Below are 24077 nucleotides of genomic sequence, written 5' to 3'. Positions count from 1 at the left end.
AAAGGTCCCATCCATGTGTGTGTGGTGAGTCACATGGCAGCACTTTTGTATTTTCATATGAGCGCACACTGGGAACTTGTAGCTAGCACCATGGTCTAACAAGAGGGGAATTTTTAGACATCGTTTGTTATGGACTCAGTGGTACCAATGGTATCTGTCCACAGGGGACAGGAGAAATTTCTCACTGGAGCTATTAATCTGAGGGGCCCAGTACCTTCAAAAGTTTACTGTAGCAAGCTCCAAAGGAAAGGGAATCTTACATTTACTAAAAGTAAAATGTCCTCCTGTCCCCTTCTTTCCTTTCTTTCAGTTCCTGTGAGCATCTGGATTTCTGGGGCTGGGCATTTATTTCTTTATTTCTGGGCAGGAAGTAAACACTCTGAAAGCAATACAGAAAAAGAAATGAACAAACAAACAAACAAAAAGAACACATTTTGCATTGCTTAAAATGCCTCTGGTAGTGCAGAATCATTTTCTTTCTTTTCCTAGTAAAGAAAAAAAATATTTTTTGCATACTTTTGCATACATAGTTATCTTGAAGCCCTTCCTTTCCTGAAGAGATGAAACTCTGCTGTCCACGGTCTCCACAAAATTATATTTACCTCCTTCCCCCCCCACCCCCCCCCTTTTTTTTTAATTTTGCTTTTCTCTGAATTTCCACTCTTGTCTGCTCCTGTGTGCTCTTGTCCTGCCTCCTTCACCTTTTACTTCTTGAAGTAAATTCAGAGGGGCAGTGAAGACATCAGTAAGGGCAGATACAGACTGGGGACAGTGACTTCACTCATGTTAACACACACTCAGATCTCTGTCTGATCGAACATTAACAGCCACAGAGGAATTTCTAAAGGACTGCAAAATCTGACACTGCCCATGCCTAGATAGTTCAAATTTAATTTGACATAAAAGAAAAATATGCTCAGCTTTCAAGTAGAAATTCACCCATGATTTGGAGAGAGAAATAAAGAAAAAGGAAAAAAAAAAAAAAAAAAAAAAAAGAATCATAATCAGAAATCCATCTTGATAGCTCAATTTCATTTATTTCAGACTGAGAGAAGCAATTGTGTCCTTTCCTTGTTTACAATGCAGTGGAAGGAAACCGATCACCCACAATGATGTGAACTGCAATTAACAGATCAATAGCAACTTCCCCTTAATAAAAGCCACAGTTCTGTGCTGGCCTGATGTTTTATTCCTCTATGGCAATCAGCACGATGGATCTTTCTTTAATCACTGCATGTATGTCTTGCTAGGTACATACTTATGTGGCAATAATAGGTGTGAGTCAGACCTTTTGAAACAGGCAGACAGACTTCCTGCAGCCGCGCTCTCAGCACACCCTCACCTCCTTACAACAGTCTGTCTTTCTGCACCAGTGTGTAATTACTCACCACATTCCACTTCAGTGCCATATGTATATTCCTAATGATTTACCATATGAATAAATAAGTAGAACAAATCTCCAATGACACAAAATACAAAATGTACATTTTAATCAGGGTAATATTTAGAAATCTACTTGGTGTATGTTTATGAGAAAGTTATTTATTTCTAATGACTGAGAGGTGCTCTAGTGGAACTAATTGTGATAGATTATTTTCTTGGCTCTAACAATTTATCTGATTAACTTAGTCTACATTTTTTCTTTGTAAATTGTCTAAAGCACTTGGACTTCTCTAAATATACTTATTATTTGTAATTGTTTGCCAAATTGCTTTACCAGTGGTTCTTGGTCTTTAGATAATTTGCAAGCTGTTTGCAGCCAGTACTTGCTCCTGAATATGAGAGCTGTGTAATTTTATTTGGATTAGTCACATGGGTATTTAACTGTATGAACAGGAATCCTTATGTGATCTACAGCCCTTATGAATTCAGATTTTACTTCTTATGGCTACTTCTTGATTCACTTGTACTTAGTGGCTGCCTATTTTTTTTCCTGCCAATATCATAACTAATATACTTATTTATGGAAAGTAAGCATAAAGTGGACAGGAATACACAAAGCATATTCCAGACTTGGTTGGTTTTGTTCATTTGTTTTGTTTTGTTGATTTTTGTTTGGTTGGTTTTAGTGAAAAAAAATATTAAGGGTTATTAAAAATAAATGATAGGCAAATACTTAGTCTCCAGAAATCCCTCACTCCTGCTGAAGTATATGCACTGTAGATATGTATTGCTCTCTAAATATGATGGTATGGTCCCTGGTGCTCTTTCATGCAGAATACTCATTGACTTCAACTATCTGGAAAGTGGCTGAAGGTTAAGTGTTTAGGTAAAAGGTCACCAGTAGCCACAAAGTAAGCCAAAACTATTATGACTTTTCATTTAACAACTTGAGAAACATTAAAGTAATGAATTCTCTATGATCTTTTCCTAGTAAATGCATTCTTGTCATGATAAGAGCATCAAGCAATAGCCAAATGTATGAATATAATCCAGATAAGAAAAACAGCTGACACCTGAGCACTGGAAAATGAAAAGCTAACTTTTCCTACAATGCAATTAATTCTTGAAACAGTTAAGCTGTAATTGAATAGGAAAGCATCACAAGAAAACTTTATTCTTGTCATTGGGTCATTTTTACCTTTGTATGAGAGGTGCCATGCGTGATAGAAACCAATTAGAACTGAATATAATTTTGCAAATTATTCATTTAATCTTTAGTTCTCATTTATCAGTCTAGAAAATAAGGTAATTGAAATGCATACTGAACATGAATCAAAGGAAATAAGTTGTAAGAACATTTTAAATTAGTTTAAGAACTTTTGCATCTTCTGTGCCATCAAGAAGTATCTCCAAAGACTCTGACAGCTGCCATTATTTGATATATATTTCAAAATCCTGTTTATTCAGAAATTTATTCAACTGCAAAACCTATGTCTTTGTGCTGGTCTTCATACCTGTAAGCCAAAGACTTTCCTTGCTTTTACAGAACATAATAATGGTGTAGTCATAATGGTCAGGGATATGAGAGAAGTAATTACAGAAGTCTAGATGAATGTCAGTGGATTAAGAGTTTAAAATATTGTCAAGGCATGATGATGCAGTGTTGCAAGATAGCAATGCAATGAAAACAAAGTTAACAAAGTAATGGGAATTTGGGGTAGTGTTTTCTGGAGGGGGGGATTTCAAAGATCACTTGAGGCTAGGCAACTACTTTTCAAACGAGACTGTGGCAACATTGCCCAGAGCTTTGATGGCCCCATGCAAGAGTTCAAAAGATTCCAGGCTGAGCGTTTGCACGTTTCTCCTGCTGGAAAAGTTACACTGAATACAGCCCAGACAAGCAGGATTTTAATGGTCCAAAGACTTCAGGCACGTTGTATTCCTTGTGATTTCCCCAGTGCACTGGTGTGATAGGTTCATATATGACAATCGGTTTTCTTCTCAGTACTCATACCGGAGCACTCCAGTTCTGGCAGGAAGCTGAGCTCCTGCATGCTAGGGTGTTCTGTCCTGTACCACACGGTGGGTGTATTTATGTGATTATATGTTTTTCCTCTTAGGAATACACCTAAGAAATACCTTGATAATACTAGGAAGCTCTAACCAGGGAAAATTTTAGCTCTATTCAGATGACAATGGCATCCGGTGGTTACGAGAAGCAGAGTTTATGCACTTCCTTAGTTATCATGACACTACCAATATATTACCAGGGTGGGACAGTGATATATCAATAGCCAAACTTCCCTTCAAGCCAGGCAACAACAGAAGGTGAGCTTAGTTGATTTTGTATGTCAGGATACATTCACCTTTCAAAACACAAACCTAGCACTGTTTTAGCATTCTGAAAAACTGCATTGATTGTGGCAAAGTAAACTAAGTACTTCAGGTTCTCTGAGTTTTGAAATGAAACAAGTGTTAATTTTGCATTTTGTTATATGTATAATTTTTCGTAGTATGGTTTGTTTGGGTTTTATATTGTGGAATATCGGCATGCATTTTCTCAATGCTTTCTGTAATACGAATCATGGATAGAAGCCATATCAACAAAGAAAACTCATTTTCCTCTTATTTGCATTTTTATCCTGGAAGAGTAGAAATAGGCTTGAGAGATTCACGTATAATGTTCGTAAGATCTTAATGAACGTGTGAAGTGATTCCATCACATATGTGTACTTATAAGTTCTGCATAAGGTCAGACTTTGTCAGTAGCGATTGGAAACAGAATTAAAGTGCCAGAAGTTGTCCAGTTTATTATCATGCTACTGAAGCCATCTCTTCTCTGATATTTCAACAAAGGAGCCTCAGGCAATCACAGTAATTATTCAGAAAAGCAAATCTCAACTACTTTTAAATGCAAAATTCTCTGTCCTAACCAAATGATTGTTAGCACCAGATTACAACATTATAGAAGACACTTTGCCCTTCCTTATGCGTAAATCAATCTTGTTTACATCTTGCCAAGCAGCAAAGACAAAAATTCAGTCAACAAATTCTAGAGATCAGACTGGGATGCACAGCAGATGATGTCAATAAATATGAAAGAGTGAAAGAGTGTTCAGTAATATCCAGTTTTTAGCTGATATCTGAATATGAAGCATCTGTGAGAAATCCATACACTCCAGCAAGACCTGAGTGTATACTACGATAAACTTTAAGTTATTGATCTTTTCAAATAGGAAAAAAAATCCCTCACATAGAAAAGTCTATAACCTGGTAGGAAAATTTGTTTTTGTTTTTGTTTTGTTTTGTTCAAATTAAAAAACTCTTGTTTGAAAGAACATAAATGTATAAAAATTTAATATGGACTCTGACTTTTACAATTAAGTGAAGAAAGTCTTCTTACATGTTAATGGTCCGTAGACTTCAGGTGTGTTGTATTCCTTGTGGAATATGTGGACCATGAATAAAAAATGACAGTGCAAAGAAAAAACATGTTACCCATAGCTTGTTCAATGATAGAAAAAAAGGCAAAGAGGAATGAACTGCCTGGCAGCTGAGAAATTCTGGAGGGCCAGGTTCAATAGCAATCAAAAGTTAAGAAGGGTTATCCTGCTCATTTTTTAAAAAGGTCTTGCCTGCCTATCTGCAAGGAAGGACTTAGGAGAGAGATCTTACTGGAACTGAAATACTAGAGCTGTAGCGAGGAACAAGCTATACAGATTTAAGACGTGGTCTGTCCTCAGCTCAAGGTGAATTCCCCATTTGAATACATTACATGACACTTTCAGGCTCTTGGAGATCATATTCTGCCTAAAACAAAGTCTGAGCTGTGTTCTTTGGTCAGAGTGTGCTGCACAGGGAAGTTGTGCACTGCAGCACCCAAGTGCTCTATGCCATGGATGGCCTGCTGCAGTTTTCCTCCTGTAATGAGGCCAGATCTTCTACCTGATAGCACTCTACATCACTCAAGTGACTAGTTCATTTAGGTTTAAATGGCCCTTCTGCCTGAAGTGTTGGCTGCTGTCTTCATCTGTCATGGCCATCTGCTCTACTCTTTTTTTCTTCTCAGCATGACTAAAGTAACTTACATATAAGAACAGATTGCGGGACACACATTAACCTCTTTAGAGACCATAAATGATCCCTGAGGAGTGTAGAGTTTACTCTTTAACTCTGATTCCTCTTTTCTTGCAAGCACACAAGCGATCTTATACTACTATTCCTACATCTGAATGTCTCAGGCATCTCCGAGTAACTGTCTCTCTAAATTTCTCTTTAGGGCACATTCTGCCTTTAGTTTTTAAAGACTTCCTATTGACGTCAGAGAAGGCTATGTGCATATATCAAGGACAACATATGTCGCAGAATCAATACTTTTTCTTTTTTTTTTTGTACTGTCTCTTCTCTAATAGTAGAATACCACCTTGAATCACATGTGTCATTAAAAGGTGTGCTAAGACTCTTTGAGCTCTGTCATTGCATTCACTGAATTAACTTGGAAATACACGAAATAGACATCTCATATACATAGTTCCTTTAAACACAAGGTTGTTTGGAGTGTTAGTTGAATAGGCTTTTAATCTTACTATCAGTGATTCCTAAAATCAGGTTTCATATTTAAGGATTCAAGTGGAAATATTTCCATTTATTAGTATTTAAAAATACAGCATTTATTTGGACATCGATCTGTTCTATATGTCTAGATCATAAGATTGTCATGCCAAAAGGATGTTACTTCTTATCAATCCCCTCTTAATCAATGAGTTTATGGTACTAGCAACATGCACCTTCAAAATTTTTCATTTATTAGGTAAAAGCTATGCATTAGTGACCACATATTTCAAGTGTTTGAACCTTATTAATACCTTCCCTTTCCATATCACACAGATTACAATAAATTTAGGTGCAACTATTTAAAAGTCTCTACGTGGATCATTTGACAGTTGTGATTTCTTTTAATTTTGGAAATGCATTTCTGTTAACAAGCAAAACTTAAAATCACACAGGTATCATTGTGGTGCTAAATAAGAAAGTGGTACTTCATTAGATCTCAGATCACCAGAATAACCTCATTTCCTATCAAGACCTAAAATCCTCCCCCAAAAATCACCAAAAGATATCCAAATCTGATTTTGTCAATCACCATTGTTTCTGAAAAGAGAAAACCTTTGCTAGAAATAGCACATTTCCAAATAACCAATTAGTTCATGCAACATTATAAGCCAAAACTACTGTAGAATAATGTTTAGTCCTTCACTGGCATTTGCAAGAAATATATTATCTTTATGAAAGGCTAATTTTTTTTAATTATTTTTATTTTTGCACTTACACCAAATTTTAGCATTCAGAAAAGGGTAGTAGATGTGCCTCCTCTGAAAACCTTTGAATCTTCACTGGAAGTCCTACACAGCTATAAAGGCTTTCACAAACAGAGAAACACAGAGAATTTCTATGTTGGAAGAGACCTCAAGATCTTTGAGTCCAACCTCTGACCTAACACTAACAAGTCCTCCACTAAACCATATCACTAAGCTCTACATCTAAACGTCTTTTAAAGACCTCCAGGGATGGTGACTCAACCACTTCCCTGGGCAGCCTGTTCCAATCCCTAACAACCCTTTCGGTAAAGAAGTTCTTCCTAACATCTAACCTAAAACTCCCCTGGCTCAACTTAAGCCCATTCCCCCTCGTCCTGTCACCAGGCACGTGGGAGAACAGACCAACCCCCACCTTGCTACAGCCTCCTTTAAGGTCCCTGTAGAGAGCAATACAGTCGCCCCTGAGCCTCCTCTTCCCCAGGCTGAACAAGCCCAGCTCCCTCAGCCGCTCCTCGTAGGACTTGTTCTCCAGACCCCTCACCAGCTTTGTCGCCCTTCTCTGAACCCGCTCGAGCACTTTCATGTCCTTCTTGTAGCGAGGGGCCCAAAACTGAACACAGTACTCGAGGTGCGGCCTCACCAGAGCCGAGTACAAGGGGACAATCACTTCCCTAGACCTGCTGGCCGCACAGCTTCTGATACAAGCCAGGATGCTGTTGGCCTTCTTGGCCACCTGAGCACACTGCTGGCTCATATTCAGCCGACTATCAACCATCACTCCCAGGTCCTTCTCTGCCTGGCAGCTTTCCAACCATTCCTCTCCCAGCCTGTAGCTCTGCTTGGGGTTGTTGCGCCCCAGGTGCAGGACCCGGCACTTGGCCTTGTTAAACTTCATACAGTTGGCCTCAGCCCATTGGTCCAGCCTATCCAGATCCTCCTGCAGAGCCTTCCAGCCCTCGAGCAGATCGACACACGCACCTAACTTGGTGTTGTCTGCAAACTTACTGAGGGTGCACTCAATGCCCTCATCCAGATCATCGATAAAGATATTAAAGAGGACTGGCCCCAGTACTGAGCCCTGGGGGACACCACTAGTGACCGGCCTCCAAATGGATTTGACTCCATTCACCACAGCTCTTTGGACCCGGCTATCCAGCCAGTTTCTAACCCAATGAAGCATACGCCAGTCCAAGTGAAGACCAGCCAGTTTCTTGAGGAGAATGTTGAGGGAAGAGCCTTACTGAAGTCAAGGTAGACCACATCCACAGCCTTTCCCTCATCCACCAAGCGTGTCACTTTGTCATAGAAGGAGATCAGGTTCGTCAAGCAGGACCTGCCTTTCATAAACCCATGCTGACTGGGCCTGATCGCCTGCTTGCCCTGTAAGTGCCACATAATGACACACAAGATAATCTGCTCCATGAGCTTCCCTGGCACTGAGGTCAAACTGACAGGCCTGTAGTTCCCCAGGTCTGCCCTCCGGCCGTTCACAGAATTTCAAAGAATTTCACAGAATTTTCTAGGTTGGAAGAGACCTCAAGATCATCGAGTCCAACCTCTGACCTAACGCTAACAGTCCCCACTAAACAATTTCCCTAAGCTCTACATCTAAACGTCTTTTGAAGACTTCCAGGGATGGTGACTCCACCACTTCCCTGGGTAGCCTGTTCCAGTGCCTCACAACCCTTTCAGTGAAGAAGTTCTTCCTAACATCTAACCTAAAACTCCCCTGGCTCAACTTAAGCCCATTCCCCCTCGTCCTGTCACCAGGCACGTGGGAGAACAGACCAACCCCCACCTCGCTACAGCCTCCCTTGAGGTACCCATAAAGAGCGATAAGGTCACCCCTGAGCCTCCTCTTCTCCAGGCTGAACAAGCCCAGCTCCCTCAGCCGCTCCTCGTAGGACTTGTTCTCCAGGCCCCTCACCAGCTTTGTTGCCCTTTTCTGTACCCGCTCAAGCACCTCGATGTCCTTCTTGTAGCGAGGGGCCCAAAACTGAACACAGTACTCGAGGTTCGGCCTCACCAGAGCTGAGTACAGGGGGACCTAGTACTCCTCCCTAGTACTCCTCCCTAGACATCACCTCCCTAGCCCTGCTGGTCACACTGTTCCTGATACAAGCCAGGATGCCGTTGGCCTTCTTGGCCACCTGAGCACACTGCTGCCTCATATTCAGCCGACTATCCACCATCATTCCCAGGTCCTTCTCTGCCTGGCAGCTCTCCAACCATTCCTCTCCCAGCCTGTAGCTCTGCTTGGGGTTATTGCGCCCCAGGTGCAGGACCCGGCACTTGGCCTTGTTGAACTTCATGCAGTTGACCTCAGCCCATCGGTCCAGCCTATCCAGATCCTCCTGCAGAGCTTTCCTACCCTCAAGCAGATCGACACACGCACTTAACTTGGTGTCATCTGCAAACTTACTGAGGGTGCACTCGATGCCCTCGTCCAGATCATCAATGAAGATATTAAAGAGGACCGGCCCCAGCACCGAGCCCTGGGGGACGCCACTAGTGACTGGCCTCCAACTGGACTTGGCTCCATTCACCACGACTCTTTGGGCCTGGCTATCCAGCCAGTTTCTAACGCAACAAAGCGTGCGCCAGTCCAAGCCAAGAGCAGCCAGTTTCTTGAGGAGAATGCTGTGGGAGATGGTGTCAAAAGCCTTGCTGAAGTCAAGGTAGACCACATCCACAGCCTTTCCCTCGTCCACCCAGCGCGTCACTTTGTCATAGAAGGAGATCAGGTTCGTCAGGCATGACCTGCCCTTCTTGTAGATGGGCGTCATGTTTGCTAGCCACAAGTCATCTGGGACCTCCCCCAGCAGCCAGGACTGCCGATAAATGATGGAAAGCGACTTGGCCAGCTCCTCTGCCAGTTCTCGCAATATCCATGGGTGGATCCCATCCGGCCCCATCGACTTGCACACATCCAAGTGCCATAGCTGGTCGCCAACCATTTCCTCATGGATAGTGAAGGCCAAATTCTGCTCCCCATCCCCTTCCACCAGCTCAGGGTACTGGGTGTCCAGAGAACAACCGGTATTGCCGCTAAAGACTGAAGCAAAGAAGGCATTAAGCACCTCCGCCTTTTCCTCATCTCTTGTAACTAGGTTTCCCCTGCATTCAGTAAAGGATGGAGATTCTCCTTAGTCCTCTGTTTTGTGTTGATGTATTTGTAAAAACATTTTTTGTTTTCCTTAATGGCAGTAGCCAGATTGAGCTCCAGATGAGCTTTGCCCTTTTAATTTTCTCCCTGCACAGCCTCGCAACATCCTTATAGTCCTCCTCAGTGGCCCACCCTTTTTTCCAAAGATTATAAACCCTCTTTTTTCTCCTAAGATCAAGCTGCAACTCTCTGTTAAGCCAGGCTGGTCTTCTTCCACACCGGCTCATCTTTGGGCATGTGGGGATGGACTGCTCCTGTGCCATTAAGATTTCCTTCTTGAAGAGTGCCCAGCCTTCCAGGACTCCTCTGCCCTTCAGAATCACCTCCCAAGGGACTCCACCAACCAGTGTCCTGAGCAGCTCAAAGTCAACCCTCCGGAAGTCCAATATAGCAGTTTTACTGGTCCCCTTCCTGGCCTCACCAAGAATAGTGAACTCCACCATTTTGTGGTCACTCTGCCCAAGACAGCTTCTGACCACCACATCTCCCACCAGCCCTTCTCTGTTTGTGAACAGGTCTAGCGGGGCACCGCCCCTGCTAGGCGCACTAACCAGCTGCATCAGGAAGCTATCTTCCACGCTCTCCGGAAACCTCCTAGATTGCTTTCTCAGGGCTGTGTTCTGTTTCCAGGATATGTCTGGGAAGTTGAAGTCCCCCATGAGAACAAGCACCTATGATTTTGCAACTTCTGTCAGCTGCCTGTAGAACTCCTCATCCATCTCCTCATCCTGGTTCGGCGGTCTATAACAGACCCCGACCAGGATGCTAGCCTTGTTGGCCTTTCCACCGATCCTAACCCACAGGGACTCAACCTTGTCATTCCCAGCCTTGAGTTCCACAACATCAACAGATTGTCTAATATAGAGAGCCACGCTACCACCCCTTCTGTGCTGCCTGTCACTTCTGAAGAGCTTATAGCCAGGCATTACAGCACTCTAGTTGTGAGAGTGGTCCCACCACGTCTCCGTGATGGCAACCAAGTCGTAGCCTGCCTGCTGCACGATGGCTTCCAGCTCCTCCTGTTTGTTACCCATGCTGCGTGCTTTAGTGTAGATGCACTTCAGCTGGGCCATTGCCTTATCCCCCGGCCTTGCCATTGTTACCCCTGGCACAGCTCCAACAAGCCTTGTTTCAGCCCCATCCCCCTTCTGACTTAATTTAAAACACTCTCAATGAGCCCTGCCAGCTCCTGGCCCAGGATCCGTTTTCCCCTTAGAGATAAGGACCCATCTGCAGCCATCAGGCTGGGTGCCAAATAATGCAGCCCATGGTCAAAAAAAAACAAAATTTCTGTGCTGGCACCAGCCTCTGAGCCACATGTTTATCAGGTGGGCTTTCTGTGTCCTCTCTGTACCCCTCCCTGCTACCGTAGGGATAGACGAAAACACCACCTGTACTCCCGCTCCCTCCACTAATTGTCCCAGCCCCCTAAAGTCCTGTTTGATAGCTTTGAGGCTTCTCTCTTCAATGTCGTCACTGCCAGCCTGGACTATCAAAAGAGGATAATAGTCAGAGGGGTGAACCAGATTGGGAAGCTTCCTGGCAACGTCCCTGAGCGTGGCCCCAGGGAGGCAGCAGACTTCCCTATGGGTAGGGTCAGGACGACAAATAGGGCCCTCTGTTCCCCTGAGAAGGGAGTTGCCTACAACAAGCACCCTTCTTTCTGTCCTGGTGGAGGCAGTCCTGAGGCGTGGAGTTGACTTCCTCACCCTAGGCATCCTCCTGGGTACACTTGCTACCTCATCCTCGCCCACCAAGCTCCAGGGCCTCAAACCTGTTGCGTAAGGGCACCTGGGAAGGCGGGGCCGGAAGGGGAGGGCATCGCCTGCGATGTCAAGCAGGGACCTGTCTCCATTCCTCCTCAACTCCCAGGTCCCCTCCCTCTGCCCGACAGCGACAGGGCAGGGGGTCCACCCCCATTTGGGGTGTCTCACCCCAGTACCTCTCCTTGAGGCCCTGCAGGGAGTTGCTCCACCAGTCTATCTCCCACTCACACTCCCTGATAGCCCTCAACCTCTCCACCTCCTCCTTGAGTTTTGCCACCATGTGGACCAGGTCATCCACCTGCTCGCACCTCACGCACACAGTCTCTCTGCCTCCCGCAGATGGCAGCAACAGGCTCAGACACTCCCCGCATCCAGTGACCTGAACTGCTGCATTTTTGGACAGGCAGTCGGTCTTGGTGTGTACTGACTTCCTGGAGAGAGCACCTTGTCTTTATCTTCTTCATTTTTTTCTTTAGTTGTTGTTGTCGTTTATGTTTGTATTTGGAGATGGAGCTGCAAGGAACAATATAGTTAGGAAATATTCTTTCCTAATCAGGTCACTCATTGAGTAATCAAACTGAAAGAATATATTTTCTTTACTGCTTTATGGTCTGACTCACAACCCTTGCTCCCATTAAGTGGTGCTTACCACTTACAACCTACTGAATCCTTCACAGCCACCTCGAGTGAATTTCCCAGTGCTACTCAGGAAAATTGAAGGCTGCCAAATAAGACCCACTGTTAACATTTTACCATCATTTTCAGTTTACTATCTAAAGTCCTACTTTTATGTCACAGGGGAAGTCTAGTATTCTTCACAATGTGACAGTTTGTCAGACGCCTACAAATCAACGTCATACAGAGGCAATGAAGGTCTTCTTCGTTTGCCTGAAACAGCTTCCAGATGTAGTGCAGGTTAATAGCCCTGTTTGAAGCTGACTAGTTGTTTCAATGTGTATCTGTTTTTGTTGAGGATTTATAAGGTCTGCAGATTTTGTGTGGTTTGCTTAGAAATGTAATGTCTCTGCCACTGATAAACCTTAGCAATATTTTTTTTTTTCCTTGAAAAGCAGACATACAAGAAATTCATAAAACAAGAACAACAAAGGTGAATGACAGAAAGCTGTTAACACATGGCTGGGGAGCCAATAGTTCTGTTTGTAGAATCAAGACCAACATGAATTTGTCCCTGCCTGAGCCTGCTGATTTATTCTGATTAAAGCACTCAGCCTCTGTGTGTTGTGGCATCCCAATGTGATTGATGAGGTCTCACTTGTTATAATTTGATGTTACCTTTGCTGATCCAGCAGGACTGCACCTAGCAGGGTACCCAAAGCCTGAGAGCTTAGGAGAGCAAGTTCCAAGCTGGTTTGGTGATCATTCAGGGTGTTTAGGACAGATGATGTTAAGCTTGGTTTGTAAAGTGTTTAGAAATATTGTGATGAAATATCTGACTGCTTCGCTACTCCTCCCCAGGGCTCAGAGGCTTTGGAGCCAATACAGGCAGTACCAATGCCTGCAATGGCATAGGTTAAGCCTCAGATCTGATTTCTGTTCTTGCCTTTTTGTGTGAAAAGCCTGCGTGACTTGTGGGTGCTCTTTTCATTAGTCTACCAGTGTCTGTGGAGCTCACTTTGTTCTTGGCCAGAATATTTTAAATGTAGTTTACATATTAATGGAGAAACAAAAGAATCTGTGTGATACAGTTGGAAAAAAAAAAAAAAAAAAAAAAAAAAAAAACACAGAGGGAAGAAAATATGAATCAGTAGAAAGGTCTGACACTACCTGTCTCTCTCTCAGCTTGAGTACTCCAGCCCAGAGAACAAGGGTACCAATTCCTGGTAGCCACAGGAAAGAAAGAAATGCTCAGGGCTCTCAGGTAATAAAAGCTTTTCCCACATTGTCACTGAATTCAGTGAATGCAAGAGCATGCAGCCTGGCCTTGGGCCAAGCTAGCCCAGCAGCTAATGCCGTGCTGAATTGTGAATCTTCTGCAGAAGCGTGAGAAGAAATTCTGCCTTTCAGGCACAGCCTCAGCTCCAGCACCCTGCTGTGAGATAGAGTTACCAGGATTTGTTTGTACATCCATCAGAGAAGGGAGGAAATCAAATTGTCTGAGATTGAGGTGAGGGCACCACACAGGTTAGTAATAAGTGTAAAAACCTTTAGTGTAAGCATGGGATAATATATTCCTACGAAGAGCTCACCTTGTTCTCTATCTGGATATCAGTTTAGTTCCTAAAGCAGGAGAATTTTATGTTCCTTGCAAGGTTTGCTTATATTAACTATTCTAATGCCAGATATTCTTGACACCCCTATACTGCGATTCAGCCTTGGATTCTGGTAAATTTGTGAAAATAAATTTACCTTCATCTCTGCTCCATCTGCCAGTCCTATCTCTGCTCTTAGTGGTGTCCAAGACTACAGTTTGCACTGAAAGTTGTGCTGGCCTGTTGACCTCTCCCACAGCTTCCATGCTGATGGCTTCCACCTCTATTTGCAGTTTCTACATTCCCAGTTATTCCTATTTTATAAATGACACATTACAGCCTTTTAAATAATGTAAAGGTTTTAGATGTAAATACTTCTTTTACCATCTGTACCTGTTTAAATTAACATTTGGTACGCCCCTCTGATTATTACCCTCTTTTGATAGTCCAGGCGGGCAGTGATAACATCGAAGAGAGAAGCCTCAAGGCTATCAAAAGAGACTTTAGGGGACTGGGTCGGTTAGTGGATGGAGCGGGAGTGCAGGTGGTGTTTTTGTCCATCCCTACGGTGGCAGGGAGGGGTTCAGAGAGGACACGGAAAGCCCACCTGTTAAACACGTGGCTCCAGGGCTGGTGCCAACACAGAAATCATGGGTTTTTTGATCATGGGGCACTTTACTCAGCACCTGGCCTGATGGCCGCAGACGGGTCCCTATCTTTTAGGGGAAAAAGGATCCTGGGCCAGGAGCTGGCAGGGTTCATTGAGAGAGCTTTAAACTAGGTAGGAAGGGGGATGGGGCTGAAGCTAGGATTGTTGGGGCTGTGCCAGGGGGAACGATGGCAAGGCCGGGGGATAAGGCAATGGCCCAGCTGAAGTGCATCTGCACCAATGCACGCAGCATGGGTAACAAACAGGAGGAGCTGGAAGCCATCGTGCAGCAGGCAGGCTACGACTTGGTTGCCATCACGGAGACGTGGTGGGACCAGTCTCATGACTGGAGTGCTGCAATGCCTGGCTATAAGCTCTTTAGAAGGGACAGGCAGCACAGAAGGGGTGGTGGTGTGGTTCTCTATATTAGAGAGTCTTTCGAGGTTGTAGAACTCGAGGCTGGGAATGACAAGGTTGAGTCCCTTTGGGTTAGGATTGGCAGGGACAACAAGGCTAGCGTCCTGGTCGGGGTCTGCTATAGACCGCCGAACCAGGATGAGGAGACGGATGAGGAACTCTACAGGCAGCTGACAGAAGTTGCAAAATCGTCAGCTCTTGTACTCGTGGGGGACTTCAACTTCCCTGACATATCCTGGAAGCACAACACAGCCCTGAGAAAGCAGTCTAGGAGGTTTCTGGAGAGCGTGGAAGATAGCTTCCTGACGCAACTGGTTAGTGAACCTACCAGGGGTGGTGCCCCGCTAGACCTTCTCTTCACAAACAGAGAAGGACTGGTGGAGGATCTGATTGTCGGGAGCTGTCTTGGGCAGAGTGACCACAAAATGGTGGAGTTCACTATTCTTGGCGAGGCCAGGAAGGGGACCAGTAAAACCGCTGTATTGGACTTTCGGAGGGCTGACTTTGAGCTGCTCAGGACACTAGTTGGTGGAGTCCCTTGGGAGGCGGTTCTGAAGGGCAGAGGGGTCCAGGAAGGCTGGGCGCTCTTCAAGAGGGAAATATTAATGGCGCAGGAATGGTCTGTCCCCACGTGCCCAAAGACGAGCTGGCGGGGAAGAAGACCAGCCTGGCTCAACAGAGAATTGTGGCTTGATCTTAGGAGAAAAAAGAGGGTTTATAAGCTTTGGAAAAGTGGGCAGGCCACTAGGGAGGACTTTAAGGATGTAGCAAGTCTGTGCAGGGACAAAATTAGGAAGGCCAAAGCTCATCTGGAGCTCAATCTGGCTACTGCCGTTAAAGATAACAAAAAACGTTTCTATAAATACATCAACACAAAAAGGAGGACTAAGGAGAATCTCCATCCTTTACTGGATGCGGGGGGAAACCTAGTTACAAGAGATGAGGAAAAGGCGGAGGTGCTCAATGCCTTCTTTGCCTCAGTCTTTAGCGGCAATACCGGTTGTTCTCTGGATACTCAGTACCCCGAGCTGGTGGAAGGGGATGGGGAGCAGGATGTGGCCTTCACTATCCATGAAGAACTGGTTGGTGACCTGCTACGGCACTTGGATGTGCACAAGTTGATGGGGCCACATGGGATCCACCCAAGGGTACTGAGAGAACTGGCAGAGGAGCTGGCCAAGCCACTATCCATCATTTATCAGCAGTCCTGGCAATCGGGGGAGGTCCCAGTTGACTGGCGGCTAGCAAATGTGACGCCCATCTACAAGAAGGGCCGGAGGGCAGACCCGGGAAACTACAGGCCTGTCAGTTTGACCTCAGTGCCAGGAAAGCTCATGGAGCAGATCCCCCTGAGAGTCATCACGCAGCACTTGCAGGGCAAGCAGGCGATCAGGCCCAGTCAGCATGGGTTTATGAAAGGCAGGTCCTGCTTGACGAACCTGATCTCCTTCTATGACAAAGTGACACGCTTGGTGGATGAGGGAAAGGCTGTGGATGTGGTCTACCTTGACTTCAGCAAGGCTTTTGACACCGTCTCCCACAGCATTCTCCTCAAGAAACTGGCTGCTCTTGGCTTGGACTGGCGCACGCTTCGTTGGGTTAGAAACTGGCTGGATAGCCGGGCCCAAAGAGTCATGGTGAATGGAGCTAAGTCCAGTTGGAGGCCAGTCACTAGTGGCGTCCCCCAGGGCTCGGTGCTGGGGCCAGTCCTCTTTAATATCTTCATCGATGATCTGGACGAGGGCATCGAGTGCACCCTCAGTAAGTTCGCAGATGACACCAAGTTAGGTGTGTGTGTCGATCTGCTTGAGGGTAGGAAAGCTCTGCAGGAGGATCTGGATAGGCTGCACCGATGGGCTGAGGTCAACTGCATGAAGTTCAACAAGGCCAAGTGCCGGGTCCTGCACCTGGGGCGCAATAACCCCAAGCAGAGCTACAGGCTGGGAGAGGAATGGTTGGAGAGCTGCCAGGCAGAGAAGGACCTGGGAATGATGGTGGATAGTCGGCTGAATATGAGGCAGCAGTGTGCTCAGGTGGCCAAGAAGGCCAACGGCATCCTGGCTTGTATCAGGAACAGTGTGACCAGCAGGGCTAGGGAGGTGATTGTCCCCCTGTACTCGGCTCTGGTGAGGCCGAACCTCGAGTACTGTGTTCAGTTTTGGGCCCCTCGCTACAAGAAGGACATCGAGGTGCTTGAGCGGGTGCAGAGAAGGGCAACGAAGCTGGTGAGGGGCCTGGAGAACAAGTCCTACGAGGAGCGGCTGAGGGAGTTGGGCTTGTTCAGCCTGGAGAAGAGGAGGCTCAGGGGCGACCTTATCGCTCTCTATAGGTACCTCAAGGGAGGCTGTAGCGAGGTGGGGGTTGGTCTGTTCTCCCACGTGCCTGGTGACAGGACGAGGGGGAATGGGCTAAAGTTGAGCCAGGGGAGTTTTAGGTTAGATGTTAGGAAGAACTTCTTCACTGAAAGGGCTGTGAGGCATTGGAACAGGTTGCCCAGGGAGTGGTGGAGTCACCATCCCTGGAAGTCTTCAAAAGACGTTTAGATGTAGAGCTTAGGGATATGGTTTAGTGGGGACTGTTAGCGTTAGGTCAGAGGTTGGACTCGATGATCTTGAGGTCTCTTCCAACCTAGAAATTCTGTGATTCTGTGTGATGCTGTTTGTTTATGTGCTTTTAAATTGCTTTTTCCATACCAGTAATTTACAAATTGATACCCTTGGCATGTAGCTTTGTGTAACAACATTGGTCAGCCCTTAATTAGTGCCTCACAACCACATGCAAATCCTGTTAACACAGTAAGATAATATGTGCCCTATATGTCTTGTTGTTATTCCTGGTCTGATGAAAAGGAAGCCATAATAAACATGTTTTATAAATATTATTCAAATGCAAAGAGGCTTGGAACCTATCTTCTAGATAGAGGTGTTGTAGGAACAATAAATAATACTTATGTAAGTTTTCTAAGCCATCAAAATGCAGCCATCCCTAAGGATGTGCTAGAGTAAGTATGTCCAAGGTCAGGATAAAATGTCCTTACTGAGCCTCTCTTTAGCTCTATTACATGCAGCTGTATCTTGAAAACACTTCGGGCCAGACACTGTATTTTTCCATTTGTTTTTGGAGAGCCTGTAGGAGCACTGCAAGCTAAATGATAACTACTTCAAATAAATTTACTGATTTTATTGCAGTCTCATGGGATTTTCCTACTATCTCATGCTGAAGGTGTTGCCCTATTTATTTATTGATTTGGGGAGATCTGCCTTTTGGAAATGGCTCAAGGACCATTTTGGAACCCAAGTCAAACTTCAAACAATGACATTATGTAAACTGTTATAGGAACTCCAAAAACATGTGTGTTATCTGTACATACACAGTGCAGCAGAATTAACAAAAAAACAGTCTGTTGACTTCTTTATGCCATGCACAGGTAGTGAGTCATTTTTTATTCAGGACTAAGTCCATTTTTATGGGAAGCTATTGAATAAATCCTGAAAATGATCAGAACAAGTCTAAAATGAAAAGTATACCCCTATTGCCATAGCAAAAAAATCCGTTTATTTTTCCCTTTGGTACTCAGTCCCACAGATGCCAGGACAACCATTGCACTGCCCCTGGTCTTAGTGCTGTAGACTACACTTCTCTGTAGGCTTGCAGCTTTTCTGGAAACTTGTCACCCTGTAGCACAAAAAAAATAACCTTCAGATGCAGAAGGCATGCGAGGTGCACCTCTGGGTTTGGCCACAGTAGCTTGGGTGTATCTGTGCATTGTCTGTAGGTGCCTTAGGGTGCCTGTGCCTGCACTCACTGGGTCACCATTCCACTGTGCTGTCACCACTCTGCAGGATCCCAGCGATGCTCTGACAGGCCCTATGCAGTCAGACTTCCCACAGCACACTCTCATAAAAATTGGTTAACAAGCAGTTCAGTGTGGACTGCCAAACACCTTGAAGTTCATAACGCAAGATTTAAAATGTGATGATTTAGGCAACACCACAGACTAGTGAGAGTCACCTGCAAGCCTCCTTGGTTTAGATAAATTTGGGGAAAAGATTAAGTAGTGGTTCCATTAAGCCATATACATATTCATGCAAGATTTGTTATTTGTATAGTCATTATTTTTTCTGTCATAAGTATTTAAAAAGCTACACCTTTTTTATGCAAATTTCTGCCTAATAATACTTGCCAGGCTTCAAATTAATGAATTGCAAGTATAAATTTGCCCATTACTTTGAATCACAGAATGAATTAAAATTCAGTCACAAAGATGCTATTTATCTTCAGTTTTGCAGTAGATGCTTCTTAGTCCTCTGTGCGTCAGCGTGTAAATATTCAGGATGGAGATGCACCAACTTGTACAAAGAGATTAGTGAAAACTTAAATTACACATAGCACTTATATTCTTGTGTTTATATATACTTCCAGTAACTGTCAATGTGCTGAATATTTTCAACAGATGAATGGGTGTATATATATGTACTGCATTGACAGGGCATCTTGTTAGCACAATGAACAGAATGTAAAATTCCTCCTCCTCACAGATACATAAGGGTTATATAAAGATTGTTGTGACTTAGATGTACCTACAGATATTGGTCAAATCATAGCAAAATCTAAATTTTGTGCTTCCTAATATAATAGGCAAAATATGAAAGTTCGTGACAAGATTCCCAGTAACTGTGGAAGGCTTTTTCTCAAATCTTCCTTTCCTCTCTAGTCCCCTCTAGCCTAGCTGACAGGACATTTCCTTGGAATTACATGGAACCCGTTTCTCATTGTCTAATTGCCAGTTAAAGCATCCATCAAATAACCTTGGGGCTTGATGCTAATACAATTGAAGTCAGAAGTGTAAGGGAGAGACTGGGTAAGATATGCCTTGCTGCTTGCTGTAAGAGCAATGCATTTGTGCATGCCCTCTTGGCCATGAGGGCACACTGCTGGCTCATGGTCAACCTGTCATCCACCAGGACCTTCAGGTCCTTCAACCAGGAGAAGCAACATTTAAAAATGTAATGAAGTATATCAATATTACTGGATGTTACACGTTTCTAAATGAAACAATGCTAGTATTGAAGACAGTTCATTATGTACTTGAGGACAGGTTTCAGGCAGGTCATTCTTTCAGTTTCTCAGCTTTAGTTAGTGCGTTGTTGGTAAAGAGTAAAAAAATGATGAAATTGCACTACAGTTAATCTTTAATAAGTCATGTGCAATTATTACTCACAGTGAAAAGCAATTTACTAATTCATCCAAAAATAGCATAGGAAAAACCTTATCTGTAAGAAGTTATCATCTTATGCATTATTCCATTTAAGCATTAGATCACAACAGCTACTCATTAACTCTGGGAATTGTTAGGCATTTCCATAAAGTGTGTGTCTTGGTAGGATTTTCCACAATTTGCATTTTCCATTGGTATAATGGTGTTTTTAAGGAAATATTTCTTGCCTGCATCCTATTCATTTTCCTACTTTTTCAGTTTTAATCATCTGCTTCACAAAGCTTTTTGAAATCATTCATATTCTCTTCTGTTTTCCTTCTTTTCAAAATAGTGGTGTTTTCAGAAAAGGCGTTCCACTCAGAACCATGGAGACAAAGATTTCAGAATGTTTTTTTCTTAACCTGCAGGACGTTTAAGAGTTTGGCCCCATCTCTGCTTTTCAGAGGTACTTGAGCAGTGTAGGCAGTCCCTTGTAATAGTTTTCTGCAGACAGAGATACTGAAGAGAGATTTTATTGCATTACAGTAAAGTTCTTGTCTTGCTGCCACAGTAATAAGCTCCAGTAATCTTTCCTCTCCATTGTTATTTAAATAATCAATAGCAGCACCGCTTAGTGTCCCCAGTAATAGAGTAGCATCAACTGTTTGAGGTTGATACCAAACCTGTATTTAAGGGCATTGCTATGAGCAATTTATCTGGTATCATACCCATGAGTGTGAAGAAGAATCACAGCAGAGAAATAATCAGCAAAATACTTTGCTTTTGCCTATTTGCCATTGTGTTTGGTGCATCACTGTCACAGACATGGTGTAGTTTCCATCCAGTTAGACTGCATTTGATGCTAGCTAAACTTTTGCTCTTCAGTCTTGTTCCGGAGCAGTCTGCAATGCATGTGCTGTATGACACAGTGGTAGTTGAGGTGAGTGCAGGTATGATCTATGCATACCTTCTTGCTCTAGTTTGCTTTTTCTCATTCAGACTACTATAATCTTAAAGTCTCATTCTAGTGTTATAACTGTGGATGTTCATACAAAATTAATATAGGAAGCATATATTCCTTTGTAGAGTGTAGGCGAAGGAATTCCATCCATTCCTGGTATGACCTTAAAAATAAGGTCAGGGAGATAGTACTTAAGGTTAATGAGGTAATGAGGTAACGAGGTAAAGGTTATTGTTGTAAAAGACAGCAGTCACAATGACTGTTTTCTTCCTTCTTATTAGATACATAAATTGATACTGGAGTTGGAGAAGTAGTGGAGTGCTGTACACCAGCAAAATTTACTTGCTGGAGATAATTACCCATCCAATTACAACTGAGAAAAATAAGTGGCTCTTTCATTAAGTTTGTGATTCAATACACACATTTTCTTGGGTTACATTGGCTCTTAAGCATAGCATATAGAAGCTGTATTTTTAAGTTCTGAATCAAATTTAGAGTAAATTGTAGTAATGTGAATTCCATTAAGTTCCCCAGGGCTCCCTGATCTGTTTGCTTAGTCACATACAGGTGAAAACTTGAGTATCTTACATGCTGAGGCACAGAAAGAATGTATCAGTTATGGTAGGGAATGACCCTTTTACATGATGTGGTTGTGTGGTGAAATGCTAGTTTTGTTCAGGCTTTTTTCTTGTTTATAACTTGTAAATCTACACATAAGTTTTTTCTTGAGTTACAACTTTATTGTTGCTTAGACTGCAAAGGTAATAGCTCTTCTGAAAACATTCTCCACTTTGGATGGTAAATCTCCCAGTCACATCTGAGAAGAGTATTTTCAGCTCTCCCACCCTACCATCTCTGTTTCCACATTTAATCCTTACTGAGATACTTTGAATTGCCCACTGTGCAGTGGAGTGTAGACTATACAGACTCTATAGACTATGTTTTGTTTTGTTTTGTTTTTTTTTTCTCTATTCTGTTTCCTTTAGTAGGCAACTGAACTTTTCTGGGGTCATATTTGGACTGTTTTTGTAGTATTTCAGAACATCACTTAAGTGACTCTTTCCACTGATGCTACTTTTCTTTGTGTACTTTTTTATTTATTTTGGCATGGTCTCTTGAGTTTACACCATCTGTGGTACCAGCTCTCCATCTCTTAGGTATAACATGCATCAGTGATCAGACTTAAGCTGGCCTTTATTCAAAGAAGCTGATTGATGATGAGCTCCCTCAGCAAGCAGCAACTAATAATAAAAATGACCTTACAGGGTGATTTGAGTTACTGCAAGCAACTACTTACCACCTGCAAGCAAGCAGGAGAGAGGGCATAATTTATAAACAAACTGAAATGGAGAAGATGGTAGAGGTGGTGCTATTGTGCCTGCTACCTGCAGCTCACCTTCTTTTAGCTTCAAATATGTATTGCAGGGAGAAAGAAACCCCACTAAAGCAGAGAGAACGAAAAAGATCACATGCTCAGATATGTTAATCTTTGTTTATCATTTCCCTGTTCTCAAATTGTTTATTTGACCAAAAACTTATGTTAAATGCACTTCTCTGGTTCCCAGTTAATCAAAACCAATGTTGTACTCATTTTCCGGTTTGTCAAAGACAGGATCTAACCAGTTTGGTAAAATGTGTACAGTAGAATTTTATTCCATGATGATGATTCTGGAAACTGTCCATGCATATCTAAAATTGTTACCTTTTTTTTTTTTTTTTTTTCTGCACACCTTCTCAGCTCCTTCATTCACTCTCTAAAAGTTACTACTTTTTTATGATCACTTGATAAAGTTTTCACTAGAACAGACACAGCTCTGCCTTCATGTAGTACCCTCAAGCCTTTAGCCATCATCTTTGCTGCATGCAATAGTAGTTTGCTAAGTACAAAGCAGTTTTCATTTGCTTTTAATAATAATAAAAAACAAACAAACAAACAAACAAAAAAAAACTATAAGAATAAGGAAGGTGACACTAATGAGGGGTATTGAGGGGTATTTTTGCAGCATTGAGAAAGCTTAAATTACCATTTGTGAGTGATATTCCTAGAGTTTCACACCATACAGATCTGCTTTCTTCAATCACCATCCAAATTATTATACTAAAATGTTAATGATACAGTCAGCGAGTCATATAGAGATGCTGATTTATCAAGTCAGCAGAAAAAAATACAGATAATTCAAAAAAGATAACTTTGGAAAGTTAGTTTGTCACTGCCTGTTGAGGAAAAAGAATAGTGAAAGCACCCACAGAAGCAGAAATAGGTTAATTTTGTAATAACTACAGATGTTCATTACAATTTGTATCATGAGAATTTTCTTCAAACCCTATTAGCATCACAGCTAAAAGATTGTTATCAGAATTTTATAAGCATTATTCTGTTTTTTGTTCTCCTTTAATCTTTGTAACAGTTATGAGTCACCACAGAATTTCAGTGTTCAGTATATTGCCAGTTTAAAACCACGGCCAAATGCATAACAAAAAGAAAAACTGTGCAAGTTGAATCCATTTTTGTGAAAATGTTAAAGAGTAAATGATCTGCTTGTGAAAAATTGTGTTTCTGGGGCTCTTCCTGATGCACAATTTTGTAGATTGTGAGGCAGATTGTCACAGGATTCAATACAGAAGATGTGTGAAATATCATTAAGGGTTTATAATGTGTATAATAAGTTATATCATCCATTAAATGCACGCTTGTTAAAGCATCGTGATGGATAAATTACCACCTTATTCATGGTAATTGAAATCACACATGCAACTTCAATAATACTATAGGTTCTGTTTCTGGACTTTAAGGGGCAAAATTACACAAATAATCAAAACTACACGCTTCTCTTGGGCACAAAGTACCTGGCAATATGTGAAGGGTCCATACAGATCACAGATCAACCATCCTGGAGGCATCAGAATGCCCACTGGGGAAAAAAAAAAAAAAAAAGGCCAGTATTATACCAGAGATAAAGTTGGCCATAACAGGACAAATCACATCTACTCAGTAGGATGGTTATGCATT

The 24077-nt window shown here is 43.0% G+C and overlaps 1 protein-coding gene across 1 annotated transcript in view; it reads right to left on the bottom strand.

The window, feature by feature from the left end:
- Positions 1 to 265: 265 nt before the first annotated feature.
- Positions 266 to 24077, bottom strand: part of LOC311443880 (uncharacterized protein) — a gene marked incomplete at its 3' end in the record, with an annotated part of 82863 nt that continues 59051 nt past the window's right edge. Inside the window, exons 5-6 of the mRNA XM_084534454.1 lie at positions 23915 to 23979; positions 266 to 379 (exon numbers count right to left, since the gene is read on the bottom strand). Coding sequence (XP_084390580.1) covers positions 266 to 379; positions 23915 to 23979 — 179 coding nt within the window. The remainder of the gene's footprint in view (positions 380 to 23914; positions 23980 to 24077) is intronic.

This window comes from Aythya ferina (genome assembly GCF_964211825.1).
Source record: "Aythya ferina genome assembly, chromosome: 13".
Classification (NCBI taxonomy): domain Eukaryota; kingdom Metazoa; phylum Chordata; class Aves; order Anseriformes; family Anatidae; genus Aythya; species Aythya ferina.
This window is presented reverse-complemented; position numbering and strand designations above follow the sequence as displayed.